The sequence below is a fragment of the Lemur catta genome, chromosome 17 (assembly GCF_020740605.2).
Source record: "Lemur catta isolate mLemCat1 chromosome 17, mLemCat1.pri, whole genome shotgun sequence".
Taxonomy (NCBI): Eukaryota; Metazoa; Chordata; class Mammalia; order Primates; family Lemuridae; genus Lemur; species Lemur catta.
Window position 1 is genome coordinate 28,460,408 of NC_059144.1, and position 22,066 is coordinate 28,482,473.

Consider the following 22,066-nt stretch of genomic DNA (forward strand, 5'->3'; position numbering starts at 1 on the left):
ATCTTGACATCATCCCCTTTGCATGCTCCCTGTTGGGCACAGCTGAATCATTTCTGCCCCTTGAACACCCTAAGCTTTTTCCTGCCCCAGGGCCTTTGCTCGTGCTATCTTCTCTGCCTGGAGTGTTTTTCTAGTACTCTTTACTGGACTGGCTCTGCTCCTTCTTATTTTTCAAGTCTCAGCTTAATTATATGTTCCTCAAATGCCTTCCCAGTCTTGGTAGAGGGCCTCTCCTCCCCTGTAATTCATCATAGCACCTGACTTGCTGACTCTATCATGTTTATCATAGTCCATAACTGTGACAGGTGAGTGTTTACTTTGTCTGCTTCTTAGGGGCTGAAACCTGGACTGAATGGACCATTGCTGTGTATCTAGCACGGTGTCTGGCATGTAGTTGATGCCCAGAAAATCTTGAGCCAGGCGGGCAGGTTGGGGCTGGGCTGAGCAGAAAGGGGATAGGTATTTCAGTCCACATAGAAACGCCCTTTAAACCTCAAGTGACCCTGAGGATTTTTGTTTTCTTTCCACAAAAGCAGTTGTGCAGATTGCTGTAAGAATCAGAGGGGGCCAATGGGATGTGAAAAAGGGAAGTGGAGAAGGCACGGTGGCCTGTATGCTATAGGGGAGTCCGGGGAGCCTGGGGTGCACATGGATGTGAGTCTGTGGGTAAATGATTTTCTCTGCTTTCTTTGGTGGAAATCGAAGCTGGGTCAACAGAGGGGGTGTGTGTGTGTGTGTGTGTGTGTTTTAGGTAGGAGGGAGATTCTCTAACTTAGGAGAGGGGGGCAGCCTGGGCAGGCAGGGATTTATTTCAGCCTACTCCCTTGGGTGACTGCTGGGTGCCCAGCCCTGGAGGTCTCCCTATAGACCCTTGCCTTTCTACCCATATAGCTCTTCTGTTTACACAGAGGAGCCAGTTGACTGTTGAGTTGTGTGGCTGCTACTCCCAGAATGGAAGGCCAAGAGTCAGGGGACCTCAGATCCGGAAGGGAGGGAGCTAGGTCCTGGACAGGGGGACAGGGATGGACCAAGATATCACCATGAGGTGGCCACTGGAACTAGGGGCTGGTGGTCCACATCTGGGGTTGGGCTGGCATGCCTAGGAAAGGCCTGGAGCTGGCCTAGGCAGGAACAAGGAGGGTATCCCTGTTGGGAGAAATCAGGCCAAGAGGTGGGGGCAGGGTCCTGCTATACTCACTGGGTGCCAGGCATTGTTCTAAGGACTTTGCAAATACTAACTCCTTTAATCCTCTTAACAGCGCTATAAGGTAGGTCTTATTCCCATTTTTAAGATGGGGAAACTGAGGCACAGTCATATAGCTAACTAGTGACAGAGGGAGGATTGAATCCAAGCAACCTGGCTCCAGAATCCAGGCCGTAAACCAGTCCACGCTGCCACTTCTTTCGTGCCTCTCAGACACACGCCAGCTGAGCGCTTCTTAACAAATGAGGTTTTTCCTGCCTCCCAGAGGTGCCTGGCCTTGGGGGTGGGGAGGTAGGAAAGAAGTCACACCCTATACGGTAGAAGGGGGGTCCTGGCTCAGAGTGAGTGACTGAGTTTCTCTGCTTCATGCCCCACTTTTTCTTCCAGGAGGGTCTCCGGACCCAGGCTAAGTAGCTGGGTGTCATGTGCCGGGTGGTTTTGGGTGCTGGGGAGGCCAAAGTCTCCGGTATAAAGAAAGCTCTCTGCTTGGGATGCTACTGTTAGAATGTTACCCCTCTGGTTTAGCATTGCCCTCGTCATCGGCCTCTTAAAATCCCAGCCTCCTGGGAGAGGACAGGCCTGTTTTAGATTCCATCTAGAATGCTGGGGTGTGGAGCTTTAGGCTCGGCCTTGGGAAACCTGGGTCGGGGTCTGAGTTGGGCCACGTCATATGTAGAAGTAGATTTGGCAAAACAGAGAAATGGGAATTGGAAACTTAATGCACTTTACTGTCGGCCCTGCCCTGACTTCTTTTTGTCTGTCTGTAAAATGGGATTAGAGAGACTTTTTTCTTTGCTCCCTGGTGATTGTAGAGGCCAGGAGAACTCTGTGGGTTACGTGCTTGAGAGCCTTCTCCTTGCAGACCCCGTGTGAAGGAGCAGGGACTTCCCACGGGATGCTGGGCCCGAGGAACTGGGCCAGGAAGGAGGGAGGAGGGTGAGGCAGCTCTGCCTGAGAGGCTTTCCTGTTTGGGAACGAGGACACCTCTGGGCCGGTGACCTGGCCTCCCAGGGACCTGGCTGGCTAGCCGAGGAGGGGTTTGCTGAGTACACAAGGATGGGGTCTGTGTCCTCCACGTTCTGAGCCACAGAGTTGAGGGGATGTGCCCATCTGTCTGGCAGGAAGAGAGGGAGGCAGGGTCGATGGGTGTTCTCTTCTGCATTTGGGGAAACTGAGGCACAGAGCAAACACTTTGCTATGGGAAGTTCACCAGGCTTCATGGTTGTCAGGAGGTGCTCCCTTCTCTGTCTGGCAGGGAGCACGGAGGAGGCCTGTCCATGGCGCCCAAGTCCTTGTCTTCTGAGTTGAAGTGAAGACTGTGGCAGAGCCCGAGGTGGGCAGGCCAGAGCGGAGGGTGGACTTCCTGACAACTAGACACTGGGCCTTGTTGGCTGCCGTCCACCCCTGGCATTCCTGTGCCCCCAGCCTGGTGCTCCGAGGCTCTGAGAACACTGAACATGGTCCCCACTCTCTAGGAAATAAAAGTGAGCATGCCAGGTGTGCTACGATGAGGTGCGGTTCAGACCATCGTCCTGGAGGAGGTGGTGCTTTGAGAGAGTCCTGAAGTCCCGGGCAGCTTTGGGCAGCAGCGGAGGGGATTGGGAGCCCAGGCCTGTAGAAGTGGGTTGAAGACAGCCTAGGCAAGGCCTTGACTGCCAAGCTGCTGAGTCTGGCCTTGATTCACCAGGCCCTGGGGAGCCATTGAAGGTTATAGGCTGTGGGTGCAATGACTTGATTAGAGCAGTGGTCTATAAAAGTGCTTCTCAAACACTAATGCACACAGGTCACCTGGGCAACTTGTTTAATGCAGGTCTGTCCTGTCTGATTCAGCAGGTCTGTGGTGAGCCTGAGACTCTGCATTTCTAAGAAGCTCGTGGGCAATGCAGCGCTGCTGGCCCGTGGGCTCTGCTTTCTGCAGCAAGGATTTAGACTATGGTCTTGAGGGACAGTCATAGTTCAGGGGGGCCCGCAACAGGTAAAGGGAACCACCTTGGCTCCTATAGACTGTGTTGGGGGAGGTGTAGGGACTGTCTCTGTGGGGGCTCCAGGGGGTGCAGGTGAGGCTGGGGCCAGGCAGAGAGGAGTGTGTAGGGGACGTGGGGTGTAGGGGCCCACTCTGCCGGGAGGTGGGGCTGGGTGAGGGGCCTCTGGGCACTTGGGTCTCAGGCCAGGAACACAGGCCTGATTTGCAGGGCTCCTGACTGTGAGGAGCTCCCAAGACCACGAGGGGGTGTCGTGGGTGACTATGTCCCAGGGCAGGGTGACATGCAGACAGCATGGAGGGTGCCTTATCTCTGTCCACAGCCGAGTCTGGCGCTGTGGGTAGCCAATCTGGGGTTAGCACCCTTCCTCCAGCCAGGGCGGGGCCAAGAGATTGGGGAAACAGCTAACTCCAGCCCTCCAGCTCCAGCTGTGACATGTTCTCATAAAAGCCCTCAGTCTCCCCAGCTGCCGGGCCATCACCTCCAGTGTGTGTAGTGTCCCTTGTCCTGGCCTGCGTGACTCCTTGATGACGTCGCTGATGGTTACTTGAGCTGCTGTCGGGGTCTTTTCCCACGCTGGCTACCTCCCTCGTGCACATGGGAGTTGGGGTGCCTGGATGCTTCTCTTGGGTCTGCCCCTGGCTGGGCCACTACAGGCAAGTGTCTGCTCCCCTGTGAGGCCTCAGTTTCCTTATCTGTAAGCTGAGGGGTTCAGTGTCCTGCTGGGAGGAAGGGGGGATGTCACAGTATTTGTCGGGTGGGGCATTGTATCTTCCCAGCGTGGCAGCTTAACACATTTTCATTTTGGCTTAATATTAAAACTAGCAGCTAATGATGCAGTAGAATTAGCAATTTTCTTGGAAAAACCTGTCCAGCTTGCTTTGGGGGTGTCTTCCAAGGCCCCTTGCTCTCCAGACTCTGCATGTCCTGGGGCCGTTATCTCAGGGCACTGGTCAGTTGAGGTCCTCCCAGTTGCTGGCAGGGGGGTAGTAGTCACCACACCCAAAGGAAGGTGGGAAGGGAAGACACTGAGGGCAAAGGTTCTACTGCCCTGGGCAGTGCTGAGAGCGGCTGGCAGGGTGGGGGTTGACATGCTCTCAGTCTGAGCTCCCCAGATATCCCTCCCACACACAAGGCCTCCAATCACACCTCCCTTTGATCTCTGCCCCTGTGCCAGGCTGTCCTTCTGAGGTGGGAGGGGGCAGCATTTCTCAAAGACTGTTCTGAGCAACCTCAAGGGTTCAGGGACAAATAAGGGTGGAAACTGGCAAATTCACTCCACTACCCTGTGGGAGGTTCGGAATGCATTTAAGAGAATTAAAGGCTCTGACAAGTCCTGTAGAACAGAAACCATTTATTGTTTCCCAAACTGATCTGACTGTGGACATCATTTAAAGACTTCCAAATAATATCCCACTAACAGACGTCCTTTGTAAAGAGCTGATGTGGAAGGGTGATGCTCATTGGGAGACCACAAACGGGGATGGTGGGCAGGCCCAGAAATGCCGGGGAGGAAAGGAAGGAAGCATGGAGGGATAGCTTCCTGGACTTGGTGGCATGGGCTGGGCACATTTAGACAGTCAGTGGAAGAAAAAAGCACTACAGAGGGAGGAATGGCCTGGATGTGACTTGGCCCAAAGCCAGGCCTGGGTTCTTGTGGCAACAGCTCTGCTTCACTGGGTGCATGAGGAAGGGAACTGGAGGGAGCTTCTGGTGCCCAGAACCCCACAGTAGCCAGGCCTGGGGCTTCCAGATTCTGGGAGGGCCTTTGCCCTACACCTCCCGCCACCTCCTCGCTCTACAAGTTCTCCCAGCCTTTCATCTCAGAGGTTAACAGGGCAGGGTTGTGATCTCCAAGCAAGAAGCCAAATCCTTCTGTGCCGTTTCCCCATTTGCACCATGGGGATAATAATATGTCCCTTGTGGGGTCGTTGTGACACTGGAATACCTGTCAGCAGCTCTTACTAGTTTGATTAACATGGCTGGAGGCAGTTTCTTCTAGGAGGGACCCTGCAAGGGGACATTAATTGCGGACACGAGAGGCATAAAAGCCAGCTGAGAACAGCGTGAGGCTTGGCGTGGAGTCCTGGCTGGACCTGAGCAGCCTTAGAGGAGAAGGGAGAGCGAGGACGAGGGTAGCCAGGACTGGCTTCCTGGAGGCGTGGCCAGCCAGGTGGGCAGCTTTGGGCAGAATGAGAAGTCACAGGCTTGGGTCTGGGAGTCAGAGGATCCTGGTGGGTGTGTGTAGGAGACAGGCGGCCCACGGGCAGGGAGGAGGCATCAGGGACATGCCTTCCTTCATTAGACCATAGGGAGCCATTGAAGGTTTTTGAGCAGGGCAGTACTGTGATCAGAGCAGTGCGTTAGTGAGAAATAAGGCTGGGATGTGCAGTGATGGTGGGCTGTGTGTGTGTGTGTGTGTGTGTGTGTGTGTGCAGGACCTCCCACGGAGTGGCTGTGCCCCTTCATGGGCTCAAAGTGTGGGGAGTGGTCAGGTTGCCTGTGTGACACTCATCCTCAGATTCTCAGGACAGTCATGAGGGTACCCTGCCTTGCCCTGTTACACCTCACTTCCTGTGCAGCATGAGGACTCTGTTCAGAGCTCAGGTAGGGGGATGCGGGTGGCATTACTCCTACCCAGGAGGAGGAGCTGCAGAGAGGCAATGTCAGGTGCTTGCAGGCTGCTGGGGGGATGATGGCCCTCAGGGAGACCCTGGTAGGGAGCTGGGTGGGCTCTTACCCAGCCCTAGCTGCTGTCTCCTGTTCTCCTTTGCCCTCTTGTCTGTCTTCCTCAAACAGGCAGGAGCCCAGAGCTCTCGACTTCCAGGGTTGGAAGGTTGGAGGAGGTAGAGAAGCATGTGGGTGTAGGCAGAGCAGGGTGGCCCGGCTGGGGGAGAATGCAGCACCCCTGCTCCCCTCCGTCTAGATTCCCTTAACCTCTACCTGCTTCTAGGGGGAAGGTATTAAGGAAGGTGTGATTTAAGGCCAGGAGGAGAAGCACTTGGCAATGAGTTGTAACTTATTAGAAAACAGAACAGAGAACCTAGCCACCCCTGCCAACTCTGCTCCAGGCCCTGGCAGACACGTAGTTCCTGTCCTCCCCACACAGCCCCATGAGGCCTGAGCTAGGCAGGACGGGGCTCACACCCAGGCTGTGGACACCTGGCGCTATGCCCTCTCCTCACCCAACAGCCCCCTTGGAGCCTGTCCTCAAACCTGAAGAAAGGACCCCACCCAAACCAGCCCCCGTGGGCCAGCCTAGCTCAGCTGCCTGCACTCCAGGTCCTGGTGGGGGTGGGGGTGGGGGGTGGGGGGCGGGGGGGCGGGGAGCTGGGGAGGTGGGGGGTACTCTTTGCAGGCAAAAAACCAGACCCTGAGTCAGCTAGATTTTAGCATGACTCAAGCAGGAGACACCCGGGACCACCAATGGGCAAACATTCTTAGGAAAGATTCTTTAAATGGTGCTTTTGAATGTTAAACGCACAAGGCCCTTTTACATGCTTTTATTTTGAAGCATTCATTTAAGACATCATACACAATGTGAAACCTTGTGAGTTCCTCTGAAAAGGTTCTAAGTTGAAAAAGTAACTCAAGGAAAGACAATGAACTTGACTCCTTGGTTAGATTTAGAAAAGAGTAAGGCCCGGGGGCTTAGTGGAGCCCATTCTGTGGGGTGGCAGGTTGTGAAACCTCTTTGAACTTCACCTTTCTCCCCCGTGGCATGGAGGTACTGACGTCAGGGTTGAGATAATCCACGTGAAACGCTTAGCACTGTACTCTCTACCTCTGAGGTATTCAGAGAAAAATAGCGATAGCCGTGATGAAAGAATTTTAAGAACAGACTTTTCTTGATCTCAAAAGCTGGTGAGTTATCAAGTCTCTCTCTGAACTCAATACAAGGGCCTGAAGAATATGTTTATTGTCCAAACGCCGCGTCTTAGCTCCGTAGGTGTTTTATGGATGAAGTCATGGGCCCGGGGCCCACACGTGCATTTTGAAATGAACACCAGTGGCTTTTCAGAACCCGGTTCCAGCTCTTGCTTGGGCCTGGGGCTTCCGGGCGGGACTTTATCGAGAACCCTTAATTGTGTGTGTTGTGCACTCCTTAGGAGAGCACAGTTAAAGCACCCTGAAGTCACCAGGAGGGGAACATCTCGGGCCAGTGAGAGGAGGTGACTATCTAGATAGAGGGAGTTAAGAGTTAGTTGTTCTTTGAATTTTCTTTTGTGCCGGCAAAAGCAGTTAGACGACGTCCCTGACCCCATTTATGGAGGAGGAAACCGAGGGTGAAGGGCTGTGGGCTGGCTAGTGTAGTACCTGGCAAGCCTGTGCCAGCCCCGTGGGGCAGGGCGGCCAGGGTGGCCTGCAGCCCACCCCACTAAGCGCCCAGGCCAGGAGGCAGGTGGCCTCTCTGTGGCAGCCCCAGGCTTTGGCAGCGAAGCTGGGGTGAGCTGCCAGGCTTTGAGACGTCTCCTGCCAGCCCCGAGTGCCTGGCACAATGTGTGCGCTGTCAGTATGTGGGGAGGGGTGAGACAGAAGAGCCTAGCTGAGGGCAGTCCTAGGGCTGTCCCCGGGCTTGCCGCCGGGAGGCTGAATGGGGGCCTGAAAACTAGGCAAGGGTTGAGCAGAAAGAGCTGAGCTCAGTGTTGCCAAGCCCTGCCCTGCCTCTCACTCCATCTGGTGGCCTCCATCATGCCTGTGGACCTCTCTGCGCCTGTTTCCTCATCTGTAAAATGGGCAGCAGGGTGTTTGCATGAAGGGTTGCAATGAACGGAAAGTGCCCAGCACAGCGCCTGGCACAGGAAGGGTGAAATAAATAGAGGTTTCCTATGGGGTTCATCTGGCATCTGGGTTTTTCTTGGTTATGTTTTCCTTTTCCATTTTGTGATCATGCAGTTTATCGCTCTGTGATGAACTGTGTTGTGTGGGGGCCGTAAGAGAGGCGATTTTGCTGGAAAAGGGTTTAAAGTGGAGGAGGGCTCTTCCCCCCACAAACGCTGCCCGGACCCTGCAAACCTCAGACAGATTGCCGCTGGGGCTGCTGTGTCTCTGCGCAGGTCCCAGGCTGGACAGAGGGGGACCCTGTGGCTCAGGAGAAAAGATGGGCTTCCAGGAGACCCCCCCCCTCCCAGGGGCTGGAGACGAAAGCATAGTTGGGCTTTGTGCAGAGTCACGAGGGGCCGCCGAGGGGGAACTGCGCCCGGGCTGAGCTTCGCACAAGCCTCAGTTCTTTTAAGTGGTTTTGAAAGAGTGAGTGGAAAGTGCTGACTGGGCTGTCCTCCTTCACCCCAGAACTGTGAGGCTGGCTCCTGGCAGGGAGAGGGGAGAAGCCCCCCTGGGAAGCCACCCCCTCATCTGCCAGCTCACACGTCCCAGGGAGCAAGTGCCCGGTCTGCAGAATGGGTGGGTCTCCGTGCAGTGTGACCCTGGGGACACTCACTGATTCGTGTCAGGGCCGTGCCTGCAGGTGATGCCTGATGAAGAGGCGCTGTGTTTGGGGCTGTGCCCGAGAGGGGCGGGGCCTGGAGAAGCTCTCCCAACGCTGGTGATAGCCCTGAGGCCAGAGCTGGGCTCAGGAATCAGGCCACCTGGGCCTGTCGCCCACCTGCGGGTCCTGCACCGAGGTATTTGGCTTCGTTTGTCTCTCTGACAACACAGGCTTGTTGGGAAGGGCCAAGGGGACGACCGGTTGACACAGAACTGGTCTGGGTTCATCCCAGCAGTGTCATGCCTGGCGACCCAAGTCATCCTGACCCCACCCTCAACCGCCCCCCAACGTCCTGCCACTCAGCAAGTCCCCAGGAGGTGGACACAGCCCTGTGCTGCAGGCTCACCTGGCAGAGGCCTTCTCTGACCTCCCTTTGTGGAGCAGCTCCCTGTCTTGCCACCCTGATTCTCTTTTCACTGTGGCGCTTGCCACTCTGACCTGTCAGATACTTGAGGGGAGGCTTCTGGCCATTGCTGTATCCTGAGTGCCTGGGACAGTGCCTGGCACAGGGTAACCCTCGCTAAACCTTTCTGCAGCCACCCTGTCCTGCCCCAGGGTGCCGTTGCCGGGGAGCTCACCTGTCTAGGACTTGCCAGGGAAGTCAGGGCCCTCCCTCCACGCCTGCAGGGGTGGGGCTGGGGAAAGCCCAGCACAGAGGGAGGCGGAAATGGGAGATGCGATGCGATGTGTCCTCCCCCCCTGGCGCTGGGATTCTCAACTTCCCCTGGCTGCTGCTGCCACTGCGGAGGGGCTCAGGTGAGTGCACGGCAGGGGATCAGGGCTGAGTTCCCAGAGAGAGAGCGAGAGAGAGAGCGAGAGAGAGCACAGTGGTGTTGGTTTCAGGCCCTGAGAGTTGATTGTAAACAGCGCCTCTGAGCCTTTGCACGTGAGGTTCCCCCGGCTGGAACTCACTTCACTCTCCTGGAAATCTCCTCTGCCTCCTCCCCCAGCCCCATGAGGTGCCTCTTCCCATCCTCTTTCAAATTCACCACGACCTTAATTGAGTTACCTGGCTGTGAGCTACAGGGCAGGGTCTTTCTAATCCACGACTATGTCCTCTCCAGGGACTAATGCAGTGCCGGGCAAGGCTGTGTCTTGGGGGAAACCAGACATACAAATATAGGTTTCTCCATGGACTTCTGACCAGGAGCCTCTGACCCAGTAGAGATCAGAGCAGATGTGATGTTAACTCCCATCTTATAGTTGAGGAAACTCTTTCCAAGATCACAAGAGCTAGACCCCATCCCTGTGTCCTGGGTCCTCTCCTCTAAGGGAGCAGTCCTGGTGCAGAGGCTGCACCTGAGTGGGCCTTGGAGCTGCAGCGGGGCAGGGGAGGAGGCCGTGGCTGTGTGCAGTAGTGTGAGAGCAAACGCAGACGAGGACACCCATGTGGCTTGAGGTGCATCATATGCATAGAACGCAGGACACCCATGTGGCTTGAGGTGCATCATATGCATAGAACGCAGGACACCCATGTGGCTTGAGGTGCATCATATGCATAGAACGCAGGACACCCATGTGGCTTGAGGTGCATCATATGCATAGAACGCAGAGGGCTTTGGAAGCCAGGCAGCAGCAGCTGCCTAGGCCAAGGGCCCCTCGCTCTCTCTGCCTCATCCTCTCCTGCACCAGCAGACCCTGAATGTCTCTGGGCTGGCCTGGAGTCTGCACATGAAATCTGCTCTAGGGCAGTGATTATCAGCCTTGGCTATATATTGGCATCATGGAGGTCCCTAAAAAATATACACATGCTTGGGGTCCACCCCAAAGAGCCTGATTTAAATGACCTGGTGGGGTTAAGGGTCATTTGTAAAAAGAGTCCAGGTGAGTCTAATATACTAGTTGGGAAAAAGTTCCTGTCTCCTGGGCCCTGTAAGCTGCAGGCCCTGGGCCAGGCTCCCTGCCCACCCATCCTAGTCCTGCATTTCAGAAAGGACGGAGCTGAGGCCCTGAGTGGGAATGGGGGGTTTACTTGGGGGTCTCTGGAGAGGGAGAGTTGCTGACTATTAGTTACCTATTGCCGGGTAACAAATTACCCCAACACTGGCAGCTTAAAACAACAATAAATATTTATTATGCTCACAGTTTCTGTGGGTCAGGAATTTGGGAGCAGTTTTTTTTTTTTCTTTCTTTTTTTGAGAAAGGGTCTCACTCACCCTGCCCTGGCTAGAGTGCAGTGGTGTTATCATCGCTCACAGCAACCTCAAACTCCTGGGCTCAAGGAATCCTCTTGCCTCAGCCTCCTGAGTGGTTGGGACTACAGGTTCATGCTACCATGCCCAGCTAATTTTTGTATTTTTTTGTACAGGTGGGGTCTTGCTGTGTTGCCCAGGCTGGTCTCGAATTCCTGGCCTCAATGATCCTCCTACATCAGCCTCCCAAAGTGTGAGGATTATAGGCACCACGCCCAGCCTAGGAGCAGTTTAATTGAGTGGGAGTTCTCACTCAGGGTCTTATGAGGTTGCTGTCATCTGAAGGCTTGACTGAGGCTGTGGAATCTGCTTCCAAGATGGTGTACTCACATGCTTGGGAAATGGTTGTGGCTGTTGGTAGGAGGGCCCAGTTCCTCACCTTGTGGACTTTGTCATAGGGTTTCTTGAGTGTCCTTGTGACATGGCGACTGGCTTCCCCCAGAGTAAACTGTCCAAGGGAGCAAGGTGGAGGCTAGCCACAATGTCTTTTATTACCTAGTCTTGGAAGTCATATGCCATCATTTCTGCAGTATCCTATTAGCTACAAAGGTCAGCCTGGCAGGGAACTATACTAGGGCATGAATAGCAGGCAAGGATCATTGAGGGTCATCTTGGAGGCTGCTGACTACACGGGTTGTCCTGTCGTTGCACTTGTGGCCTCACGACCCTTGCCTGGTCCACGCATCCCCAGCAAGTAGGATAGTGGGACGACCCTTCTGTCCTAATCCCCTGTTCTTCCCTGTCATTAGACCATGGCAATGTCTGTGGATGGCTCTCTCTGAGGCCTGGCAATCCTGCTCTGGAATCGTCATGCAGGAAGATCTGTGACCTCTCTAGGGGCTGCTGGACTTCTTCTATCCCTACCCATGTCTGGTCACCTGGCCCAGTCTTCCCTCTGGCGACTCTCACTAGTTTGCAGACTGGGGCCTGCAGGAAAATATATGAACTGTTGCTGCTACGTGCCTGGTTCTGGGCCAAGCACTCTGCATATACTGTCATAGTCAACCCTGCACGGCTGGTACTCTTTGTCCCCATTTTACTGATGAGGAAACTCAGGCTCAGGTCACTCATCTAATAAGTGGTGGAGATTCAAACCACTGGTATCCAAATGCCGGTATCAGACCCAGGACCTGCGTGAAAAAACCATGGTGCTAGGAGGCATTCCCAAAGGAGGGGACCGTTCATTAAGTTGGGTTGTCTAGTGAAACCTAGGAAGTGTGCTTTTGTGATTGTGGGTGAGAGAAGGAGGTGTTTCTTCCTGGGGTCCCCCAAGGGGTCTGGTGACTTGGTTGCCTCAGAACAGGGCTGATACCTCAGTTTGGAGGCTATATAGGTGCGTGCTACCATGCCCGGCTAATTTTTGTATTTTTTGTAGAGGTGGGGTCTCACTGTATTGCCCAGTCTGGTCTCGAATTATTTTCCCCTCCCTGGGTTTCAGCCCCATCAGGGGACCTTTCTTTCCGGAGGAGTGAACAGCTCCTACTGGCCCTCCCCTGCTTGTGGCCTGGTCTGCTGTCACCAAGAGCAGTCTTGAGTCAGTGTAGTCACCAGGGCAGTGACCAGCTCTGTGTTCTTTCTTATACCTCTGTGGCCGATGACTTCCTGGAAGGGCATTCAGAGTTGAGGTGTCAGGTCCTGTCAAAGGGAGGGAACGTGGGCCACTGGGTCTCCTCCTGAGAGCTGCTGAAGGGAGCTGCAGTAGACTTTGCTGGGGACACAGGGGCTGGAGAGTAGGGCCTGGGCTCAGGGCTGGCCTCGCTCAAGGTATAGGGGTGACTGTCCCCATTTTACAGATGGGGAAAATGAGGCTGCCGTCTGGGCAGCTTCATCCTCTCCAGGGGCACCCAGGGTGGCATAGTCATCCCGTCAGAGTCCTGACTGCTGAGCAGGCATGGGGCTTGCCTGCCTCTGGAAGATTTGGGGTCTGAGGGGAAGAATGTGGGTCCTACCTGCTGGGAGGTGACTTTCTACGTGGCAAGCCGGGGGACGTCTGTGCACAGACATACACAGAGATGGAACACCAGGGTGTGGGGCATGGAGGAGCCTGGCTTTGGAGGTGGAAGCTGAGCTGGTGGGGCTGGCTCAGAGCTGGAAGTCTCTTGGGAGGTGTTCGGAGCAGCTGTGCCCAGCACCTGCTGTGGTGTAGTGTCTGGGCGTGATCCACTCACTGCTTTGCTGAAGATGGGATCTGCAGGGTGGGGTTTGGGGGAACCCGTTGGGGTGTGGGCGCGGGGGGAGGAATTGCAGTCCCAGGCGCTGTTCTGGCCGGTTTCTACCTGTTTCTCTGGCTGACACCATCATCTGGGTCCCCAGCTGAGCCTTGTGCCCATCAGAAAATCCTACCCTTCCTCTGGCTTCTTTCTGAGTTTTCGTCTCCTCCTCCACCCCCAACCAAGCTTCTAGTTGGGTAGTCTCAGGCTCTGTCCCTGCAGGGAGCTATAGAATTGCCTTATGTCTCCCAGGTATAAGGGTCCTAGGGACAATTAACCCGGGTGTGTGCAGGTGTATCCTGCCTCGCAGAGCATCAGTGGGAATAGAGACCAGCCCAGAGTGCTCACCTCTCCTGCTGTGTCCCCTCCACCCCGCAGTGCCCCTGGGGGCTGTGTCTTTGGCTCTGTCCCCCATGCACTGAGCCAAGGGCTGCCTCTCCATGCTGCACACACATGCCTGCCAAGGGCCCCTGGCTCCCTCTTTTCTTCTGAAATAGGTTTACAAAGCCTTTTAAAGTTGTGCTTTTAGGGACTTTACACTTTTAGGGAGGAGATGAGGGTGACAAAGACATTGTCCTTGGAGAGGAGTCTGGTGCCAGGTGGGAAGATGGGGCCCTTCGCCTCTGTGGTACTGTGAGGGCCAGAAGGCATTGCCGGTGGGGGCTTTGCGGAATGAGGCACCCACGGCTTTTCTCTTTTGTGAGCTTGGACGTGGCTAATGGCCACCATCTCTGGTACCCCTGCCCCTCAACACTGGGCAGGATGAGTCAGGGTTGGGGGGCTCAGTCCCAGTCAATATTGGGTTAGGGGGTATATGAATGATGTCAGGGTCAAGGTCCAGTCTGATATTAGGGTTGGGGCCAAGGCTGAGACTGGGTTCTGAACTCAGATCAAGATTGGGGTTCTACAGGTGAAACAGCTGTGGGCCCTATGAGAGGCGAGTGGCCTTTTGGGGGATCTTCCTCCCTCTTCGTCCCTCTTTGAGGTGACCCTTGCAGGTGGCCACACCTTTTACCTGTGCTGTGTCACTTAGTCCTCCCAGCAGTCCTACTGGGTAGCTGTAGCTATCCCCATTTTACAGATGGGAAAGCTTGAAGACCAAAGGAGGCATTTAAATATCCCACAGGGCTTAGACAGGTGTACTGAGGAGGCCAGGTACAGAGACTCTGCCCTTGGGGTGGGTTCAGAGGTGTTGGCCACGTAGGGCCGGGAGAAGGCAAGACTCAGGTCCAGGGGTCACCTGGCAAGGGAGAGACTGAGCGGGGGCCTAAACCCAGGTCTCCAGGCCCCCCAGCCGGTCTGTTCTTTTCTCTCCCCTGCCGTCTCCTGGGCTCATAGGCTGCCCCTGCTCTGTTCCCCCCGCCTGTACCCCCTTGTCCCCCTCCATGGCTGGCCGGGCCTGGCTCAGCAGTCCTGCTTCTTGTACTTCCTGGCTGGCCTGGTGAGGAGGCTGGGGAGGGTCTGGCTGGGAGGAGTTGGGGCCCAGCCCTGGGGTTGAGGGGTGGGAGGAGCCTTGCCAGCAGACACAGAGCCCCTTTGTCTGGGCCGTTGTGCAAAGCAGCTGGTCTGGGATTTCTGGGCGTTTTTTACATTTGAAGAATAATTGCATTGTCTGGGGGGCCTCGAATCCAAATCCCTCCCCAGACCTGCCAGGCAGTCCGAAGAAGATGTTCCCTTGGAGCAGCCCCCGGCTTCCCTCCCACTTCCCCCTCCTGTCAGGAGCCTGCGGGAGGCGAGAGGAGCCCCTCCTGGGAAGTGAGGTGGGGCTGGCCTGGGGACTAGGGAGGAGAGGCTTAAAGTCCCCAGGGTTGGTCATGGAGGGTGCAGGTGGCGGGCCTCACAAGCAAACATGGGGCTGAGAGGAGGGAGGAGACTGCTGGCAGAAGGGCTGGGCCCACTTTGGGGGGCTTCAGCTGGTGGGGTGTTGGGCCCCAAGGGGGAGCAGGGGCGAAGTGAGCCAGGTGGGCTAATTGCCTTGGGCCTTACTCTTCCCCTCTGGGAAACAGACGAGGGAATTCCTTGAGGAACGGGCAGGGCGTAGGCACATTTGGGAGTAGACTGAGTTCGCAGGGGGCCAGGGATGGGTAGAATTTTCGTGTAGCATGAGGGTGTCTTTGGAAGGGTGTGAGGTACGTAGAGGGTGGGCCCCGCCTTTTGCACCGTTCCTTTTGCTCTCCCTTTACTGCGACGGTGGGGCCTGTCATCTGCTGCGTATGTACCCCGTTCTGTAAGCCTATATCTAGCTCTTGCTCTATAATCCTATCTTTCTCTCCTCAATAAACCTCATTTTCAAGGTTGCCTAAAAAAAAAAGGGTGGCCCCTTGTGGCATCGTTTCTGTTGCAGTAGCCACTGTTGGGGAGGGAAATGACGGTGGACTCCAGTGTTGGGGAGGAAGGGGCACCCCATACCCAGCTGGGCTGTTGCTGCCCCTGTGGTTCACTCCAGGGCTTGGCTGCGCTCACCCTGGGCAGAGGCTCACCGGTCTAGCCGGGGACCTCGGCCTGCCCAGTGCCTGTGGGGCTTCAGCCTCACCCTTGAGATAATGGACGACAGGATTTCCTGGGGTGAGATGCCCGTGCTTTGGGGGCAGGCCGGGAGTGGGAGTGTTACACTGCAGAAGCAGCGAGAGGGAGTCACATTTCGGGGGTGACCTGTTGCTTCAGGAGACAGTAATGGAGCAGGCCTTGGTGGTGGTTCGAACAACACACAGTCCTGCAGTCGCCCAACTGCACAACCACAGCATCCTGCACCCTGTCCATATGTTAAGGGAACCCAGAACCAGCTTCTCTGACATGAATGAAGGAGAACGTTTCCTGCAGGCCTTCAGGTGGGCTGGGCTGGGGAGGCCCCAGACTTTGGTGGAGTTGGGGGTCTGCGTGTATGTCGTGTGGGGGAGTTGCGAGTGAGAACTGAAGCTGAAAAGGTGAGCTGGGTCCAGGGGAGAAAGGGTTGACATGCTGAGGCCTTTCCCATGCCTGGCACATAGTGGGTGCTCAGTGAATTGCTGAGTTTTATTCCCTGGTCTGTGGAAGCCTGGCCGTGCTTGTCTTTGGAGGGTGGGGTGGGGGGATTGAGACTGGAGCAGGCAGGGATCAGATAGGGGAGGCACAGGCAGGCTCCCGGGGAAGCCGGGGGTGGAGGTGACAGTGATTCAGGCTATGAGGCTGACATGTCTTGACCTGATAGACAAAGACGCCTCCAGTTTTGAGCCTCGAGTTTGCTCCAGTGGTTTTACCTTAATGAGGGAAGTGCAAGGAGATGTGTGGTGCCCAGTTTAGTTCTGGGCATTTCTGGGCGGGCTCGGCAGGGTCAGATGTTGGAGACCAGGACTAGTGTTTGGCCGTTAGGAAGCCCCTGTTTGAGGGTAAATTAATTTCTTTTCTTTTCTTTCCTTTCCTTTCTTTTCCTTTCCTTTCCTTTCTTTCTTTCTTTTTTATTCTTTCTTTTCTTTCTTTCTTGACAGAGTCTCACTCTGTTGCTCTGGCTAGAGTGCTGTGGCATCAGCCTAGCTCACAGTAACCTCAAACTCCTGGGCTCAAGTGATCCTCCTGCCTCAGCCTCCTGAGTAGCTGGGACTACAGGTGCTCGCCACCATGCCCAGCTAATTTTTCTTTCTTTTTTTTTTTTTGTTTGCTTCAAGGGAGGAACTCAAAGCATCTAGTTTTTCTATTTTTACTAGAGATGAGGTCTTGCTCCTGTTCAGGCTGGTCTCGAACTCCTGAGCACAAGCGATCCTCCTGCCTTAGCCTCCCAGAGTGCTAGGATTACAGGCATGTGCCACTGTGCCTGGCTGAGGGTAAATTTCTGGGGAGGGTGACAAAATGAGCTTGGTGAGGAATTTGGGGGCGAGGAAGTGGCAGTCAAAACACAGCTTGGCTGCTTGTGCCTGCTGGTCACCCTGCCTCTGAGTCTTCATCCATCTTTGGCTACCCTGCCATGGGACAGGGTTTTCCTTCCCTCTTCCTTTCTCCTTCTCCTGCTGCCTTCCTCTGTCCAGTGTGTCTTCTTGGGCAGCTTCAGGGAGGGTGGTATTGGCTCTGGGCCGCCGGGGGAGGCAGTGGCCTGCAGGCCAGAGAAGTGGCTGGGGGGTGGCAGCTGGGCATCTTGAATGGAGCGGGACACTCATGCCCTGGCTGGCCTGATTTCTTGAAGCTCCCAGGCTTGGCCTGCTTGGGGACACAGGAGCACGAACTTGAGGGCCCGGGTACAGGCACTGGGCAAGAGGCCCCAGCTCCCACCCCCGTTTTGCCATGGAAGCTGGAGTAAGAAGGCAAGTGTCTCTTGCTCTCCCTCCTTCCCCTCCTCCTCCTCCCTGCCTGGCTGAGCCAGCACTTTTTTCTTCTCTCCTTTATCTGCTTGAACAGTACAGGGTGTTCTGTTTCTCCTGTGCATACAGATCAAGGAGCGGATGTTATTTATTTCTTTCTTTCCCCAAGGCGAGAGAAGGACAGGCAGGCACCGAGGACCATTTAAGTGATTCTTCTTCCTCAACAAGGCAGTTTCTCATCAATTAAAAAAAAAAAATCCAAAGGGAAAGGAAAAGGTGACACAAACCAACAGAAAACAGGTTGCTCCTCCTCCCTGGAGATAGCAGGACACTCAAAGGTCCAGTTGAGCACCTAGCACTTAGTAGGTGCCCTGGCTCTGTCTTTTCTTCACTTTCGGTTGGACTCTGGGGTGTGTCGGCTCTATGGGCTGACAGGGGGCTGCAGGGCAGACTCCCTTCCCTGCCCTCTGTAGGCTGTGTGTGGGGCTCCTCTGGCTTCTTGGGGACACAGGGGTTCATCTGGTGCAAGGCCTGAGGAGGCACAGGACTGTGGGATTAGCAGTGAGGGTCCCGTGGACTCACATGGCCCCTGCTTACCTGCACTGCCTCCACCTGGCACCCCGTGTGTGACGTCTGAGTTCAAGGTCTCTGAGACCTGGTGCGGGGAGCTGGGGGTTCTTTCTGTCCTCATCTTACGGGCCGAGTGTCTACCCCACTTCCCACAGTCTGTTCCACAACCCATTCCAAAGACAGTGTGCTCATAATGTAGCTGCAGACCTTGACAAGGTATTTTCATGCACAAGGACCTAGAAAATGCTGGCAATCTTGTCACATCCACGTAGGGCCTCATTTGACTGTCAGGACAAGGTGGTGAGGACAAGCTGGCCCAGCTGGTGCAGCAAGGCTCCTGGATCCAGGAAGGCAGGTAGCTGGCTGGGATGGCCCTGCTGGCGACAAGCCCTCTTGCCCTAGCCTGGCTTCCCAAGGCAGGAGCTTATCTGGTCCCCTGGTTTTCAGAGGTGGTGCCCAAAGAAACCTGGGGGGGGGGTTCTGCGATGAGCAGCACCCCTAGTTTAATGCTTATTATACCTTAGACCCCACAGCAGCTTTTCAAGCAGGGGTTCCACCAGGAAGGTGTGAGACCCCCTGCAGCCATCCTGCCCCTTTAGTGTGCACAAGAGGTCGTTTGGGGGTGGGGGTGGCCTGGGATAAGGGCGCTAGCAGGGCCCCCCCAGTCCCGGGGAGCTGGAGCGAGGAGGAGGCGGGGCGGCAGCAGCGCCACGTCAGTCGCTGGGTGCCCGGTAGCGGTAGCAGTGGCGTCACGGGCAGCGGTGGCGTCACCTTCGCAGCTGGCGCGGCGCCCTCCAGGAGCACGCAGCGTGTTTACAAACCTGACGTGTTTACAAACCTGACGCAGCGTCCCGGCTCGGCGGGCAGACATCCGGCAGTGGCATCATCGCTGACCCCTCCCGCCCGCCCCGTGCGTGCGGGCAGCCACATCCTCACCTCTAAATTTAGTCCGCAGGAAGGACAGCCTGGGGGAGGGGGAAGAGGGGAGGGATAAGGGTAGGGGAAGAAAGGACTCGAGCCAGCCCTAGTACCTCTGGGGGCAGGAGGAGAGGGGCCGAGAGTCAGGACAGAGGAGCGGGGAAGAGGAAAGGGCCTGGTCCCCTGGGAAGGCAGGGACAGAGGCTCTCTTGGAAGGGGGCGGGGAGCCCCTGCCTCTGAGCGGGGAGGCTGCCCCAGGGGCTCCGGCCTCGGGCGCCACCTCCCGGCCCTCTTGGAAACCGGTTCTGCTCGAGTCGCCGGCCTGGGTCGCAGGGGGTTTGGAGGGCGTTTGAGGGGGCGGGGGTATTCCTGTCCAGGCCCTGGCATGGCATCGTCGTGGCATCTCACATTGGCAGGTGGAAGGGGGCAGGGAGGTGCGAGGAGCAGCTTCTTGGCCTGACCCTGTTTCGAAAAAGCCCCTTTGCTAAACCTATGATGAATGACGTTGGAGGACGCTGTGCAAGTGGCGTGGAAACCTCAGTGGTCAGCCCTTGAGCTGTGCTGAGAGGGAAGTCAGTGCGCCGGCCTTGGTGGTGGATTACTTGGTTGGAAGGCAGGGATGCATATCTTGTTATCCAGGTAAACATAAATACAGTGAATTACACACATCTTAAACGTGCAACTGAATGCATCTTTATATGTATACATGCAACGACTCAGATCAAGATGGGTATTCCCTCTACCCCATCAAGTCTCCTCCTGTCCCTTTTCAGTCATGTCCCCTTCCTCATGACCTCTCTTCTGACGTCCACCTTCACAGATTCGCTTTATCTCTTCCTGAACATCCTGTCAGTGGAGTCATACAGCATGTGCTCTTTTATCTCTGGCTTCTTTTGCTCCGTGTCATGTCTTTGAGGTGCGTCTGTGTTGTTGAGAGCATCAATAGTTGCGTTCTGTTTATTGCTGATGATCATTCCATTGTATGAAGATGCCACACAAAGCACAATGTATTTATCTCTTCTCCCATTGATGGACCTTTCAGACATTTCTGTTTGGGGGTTGTTATGAATAAAACTGCTATGTGCATTCTTTAACATGTCTGTTTGGTGGAACATGCCCTCTTTCTCTTGGGGGTATTTGCAGGAGTGAGATTGCTGTGTCATGCGAAGCTTTAGTAGGTATGGATGACAGTTTTTTTATATGCCCCTTGTCTGCTGTCCTCCACCCACATTTGTCCCCTGTCAGATCCTGGATGCTGTTAGATTCTGCGACTTCTGCCAATGAAACCTCAGCAAAGCCAACTGGAATCTCAGTTGCTTGTATCAGGGAAGGAACAAGGACAGGATCAGAGCTGAGTGGCCCTCCCCTGGGGATGGCCCCCAGATGCCTCCAAAACATCCTGGTCATTCTGGGAAGAGAATGGCAGCCTCTCTTAGCCCTAGGGCCAAATTCAGGGACCCCTTGGACTCCTGGCCTTCAGCTCCCCTAGTCTGGCGTCTCTGAGCAAACTGGCTTAGTGTAACTGTCAATTTCATGTCTGGCCTCTGGTGCCACAGGTCCTCATGGTCCATCGTTTCCTGGGTTCCTTGCTGCTTTGTGGTGACTGAGGGGCTGGGTGGCTGGGGAAAACAGCCTACCCGGAATAGCAGGCTTGTTGGATGCTGGCCTCGTGGCACTTTCTGGGGGGAGGGCGGGACTATGTCCTGCCCACCAAATTGCCACCTCATTGAGGCTGTGAAAGACCAACAGAAAGCCAGAGGAGAAGAGAAGGGGCAAGAGAGAGAGAGAAAGAGAGAGACAGTGCCCAGGAGAGGCAGGCGAGGGAGGGAGAGCAGAGGGTCCAGCGTTGTGTGTGCAAGTATCCGGGGGTTGGTGTGAACCTCCGGGGGTCTGTGCAAGTATCCTGGGGTCTGTGTGAGTATCCTGGCATTGGCGTGAGCTTATTGGGGTCCGTGCAGGTATCCTGGGGTCTGTGTGAGCATCCTTGGGGGTGGCACGAGCTAGACCATAGCAGCTGGGCTGGGCTGGGCTAGTCTGGGACCAGCAGCCCTGGGGTCAGTCTGACTTTGGCCTTCTCTTGGTCATCTCCTCACTGGCCATCTTTTGTCTCCACTTTGGGGTCTGTGGTCAGTGAAGAGGCGGTGCCTAATAGGTTTAAGGGTGGATTAAGGATTTACGTGGCTGGGGATGGGCTCCCAGGTCTCCTCCCCACTGGTGGGGTCCCAAATTATATCTGTCTCTTACTTTCTGTTTCCTTCCCTTCCTCTCACCTCCCCTTGGCTCCCCGTTCCTCCCTTCCTCATCCTTTGGGGGTGGCTCTTCTTATCCAGGTTCTCAGGGAGGGAGGCGGGGACTTGAGGTTCCCCCAGAGGGCAGAGTGTGACGGGAGCCTGTGCGTGTCCCTTGGGGCAGGTGGGAAGCAAAGGCAGGGCAGGTGATCTGCAACACCACCCCACCCCCCGCCCCCCGCAGGTTCCTAGGAGGCGAGTGCGGACGGTATGCAAAGTTGTGAATCCAGTGGCGACAGTGCGGATGACCCTCTCAGTTGTGGCCTTCGGAGAAGGGGACAGCCTCGTGTGGTGGTGATTGGTGCCGGCTTGGCTGGCCTGGCTGCAGCCAAAGCACTTCTCGAACAGGGCTTCACGGATGTCACTGTGCTTGAGGCTTCCAGCCGCATAGGAGGCCGCGTGCAGAGCGTGAAACTTGGTAAGTGCCAGCCCAGCCTAGCCACCTCCCAAGGTCATCCTTTTGTTCCCTAGTCCCTGACTTTGCCTGAAATATTATTTTAGTTCCTTGCCTGGGATAACTGTTCCATCATGCGTCCTGCCTGGGCGTTTTCCTGAAACTTCCTTTGCCCCCCTCGCAGCAGCCCTCCGAGGTGCACGTGGTGGGTCTCTGATCTCCATTTTTGCAGAATGCTGGCTTGATGCTCGCCTGGGGTTCACAGTGTTTAGGAGGAAGGGGACACCAACGCTCTGTGGCCCTGGGTAGGCCAGTTTCTATTTCACAAGAAGTGGAATTGGGCAAGTTCCTATTAGTCATCAACTTTTTTTTTTCTTTTTTTTTTTAAGATAGACTCTCACTCTGTCACCCAGGCTAGAGTGCAGTGTCATCATCATAGCTCACTGCAATCTCAAACTCCTGGGCTCAAGTGATCCTCCTGCCTCAGCCCCCCGAGTAGCTGGGACTACAGGCTCATGCCACCATGCCTGGCTAATTTTTCCATTTTTTGTA

The 22,066-nt window shown here is 55.5% G+C and overlaps 1 protein-coding gene across 3 annotated transcripts in view; it reads left to right on the top strand.

Annotated features, from left to right (window-relative positions):
* Positions 1-22,066, top strand: part of SMOX (spermine oxidase) — a 38,480-nt gene that overhangs the window by 2,840 nt on the left and 13,574 nt on the right. For 2 of the 3 annotated variants that reach the window (XM_045529035.1, XM_045529038.1), the window contains exon 2: positions 21,305-21,538. In XM_045529035.1, coding sequence (XP_045384991.1) covers positions 21,331-21,538 — 208 coding nt within the window. In that variant the 5' untranslated portion in view covers positions 21,305-21,330. Of the gene's footprint in view, positions 1-3,616; positions 3,843-21,304; positions 21,539-22,066 lie in introns of those variants that run through there. The other variant, XM_045529036.1, reaches the window with a different exon arrangement.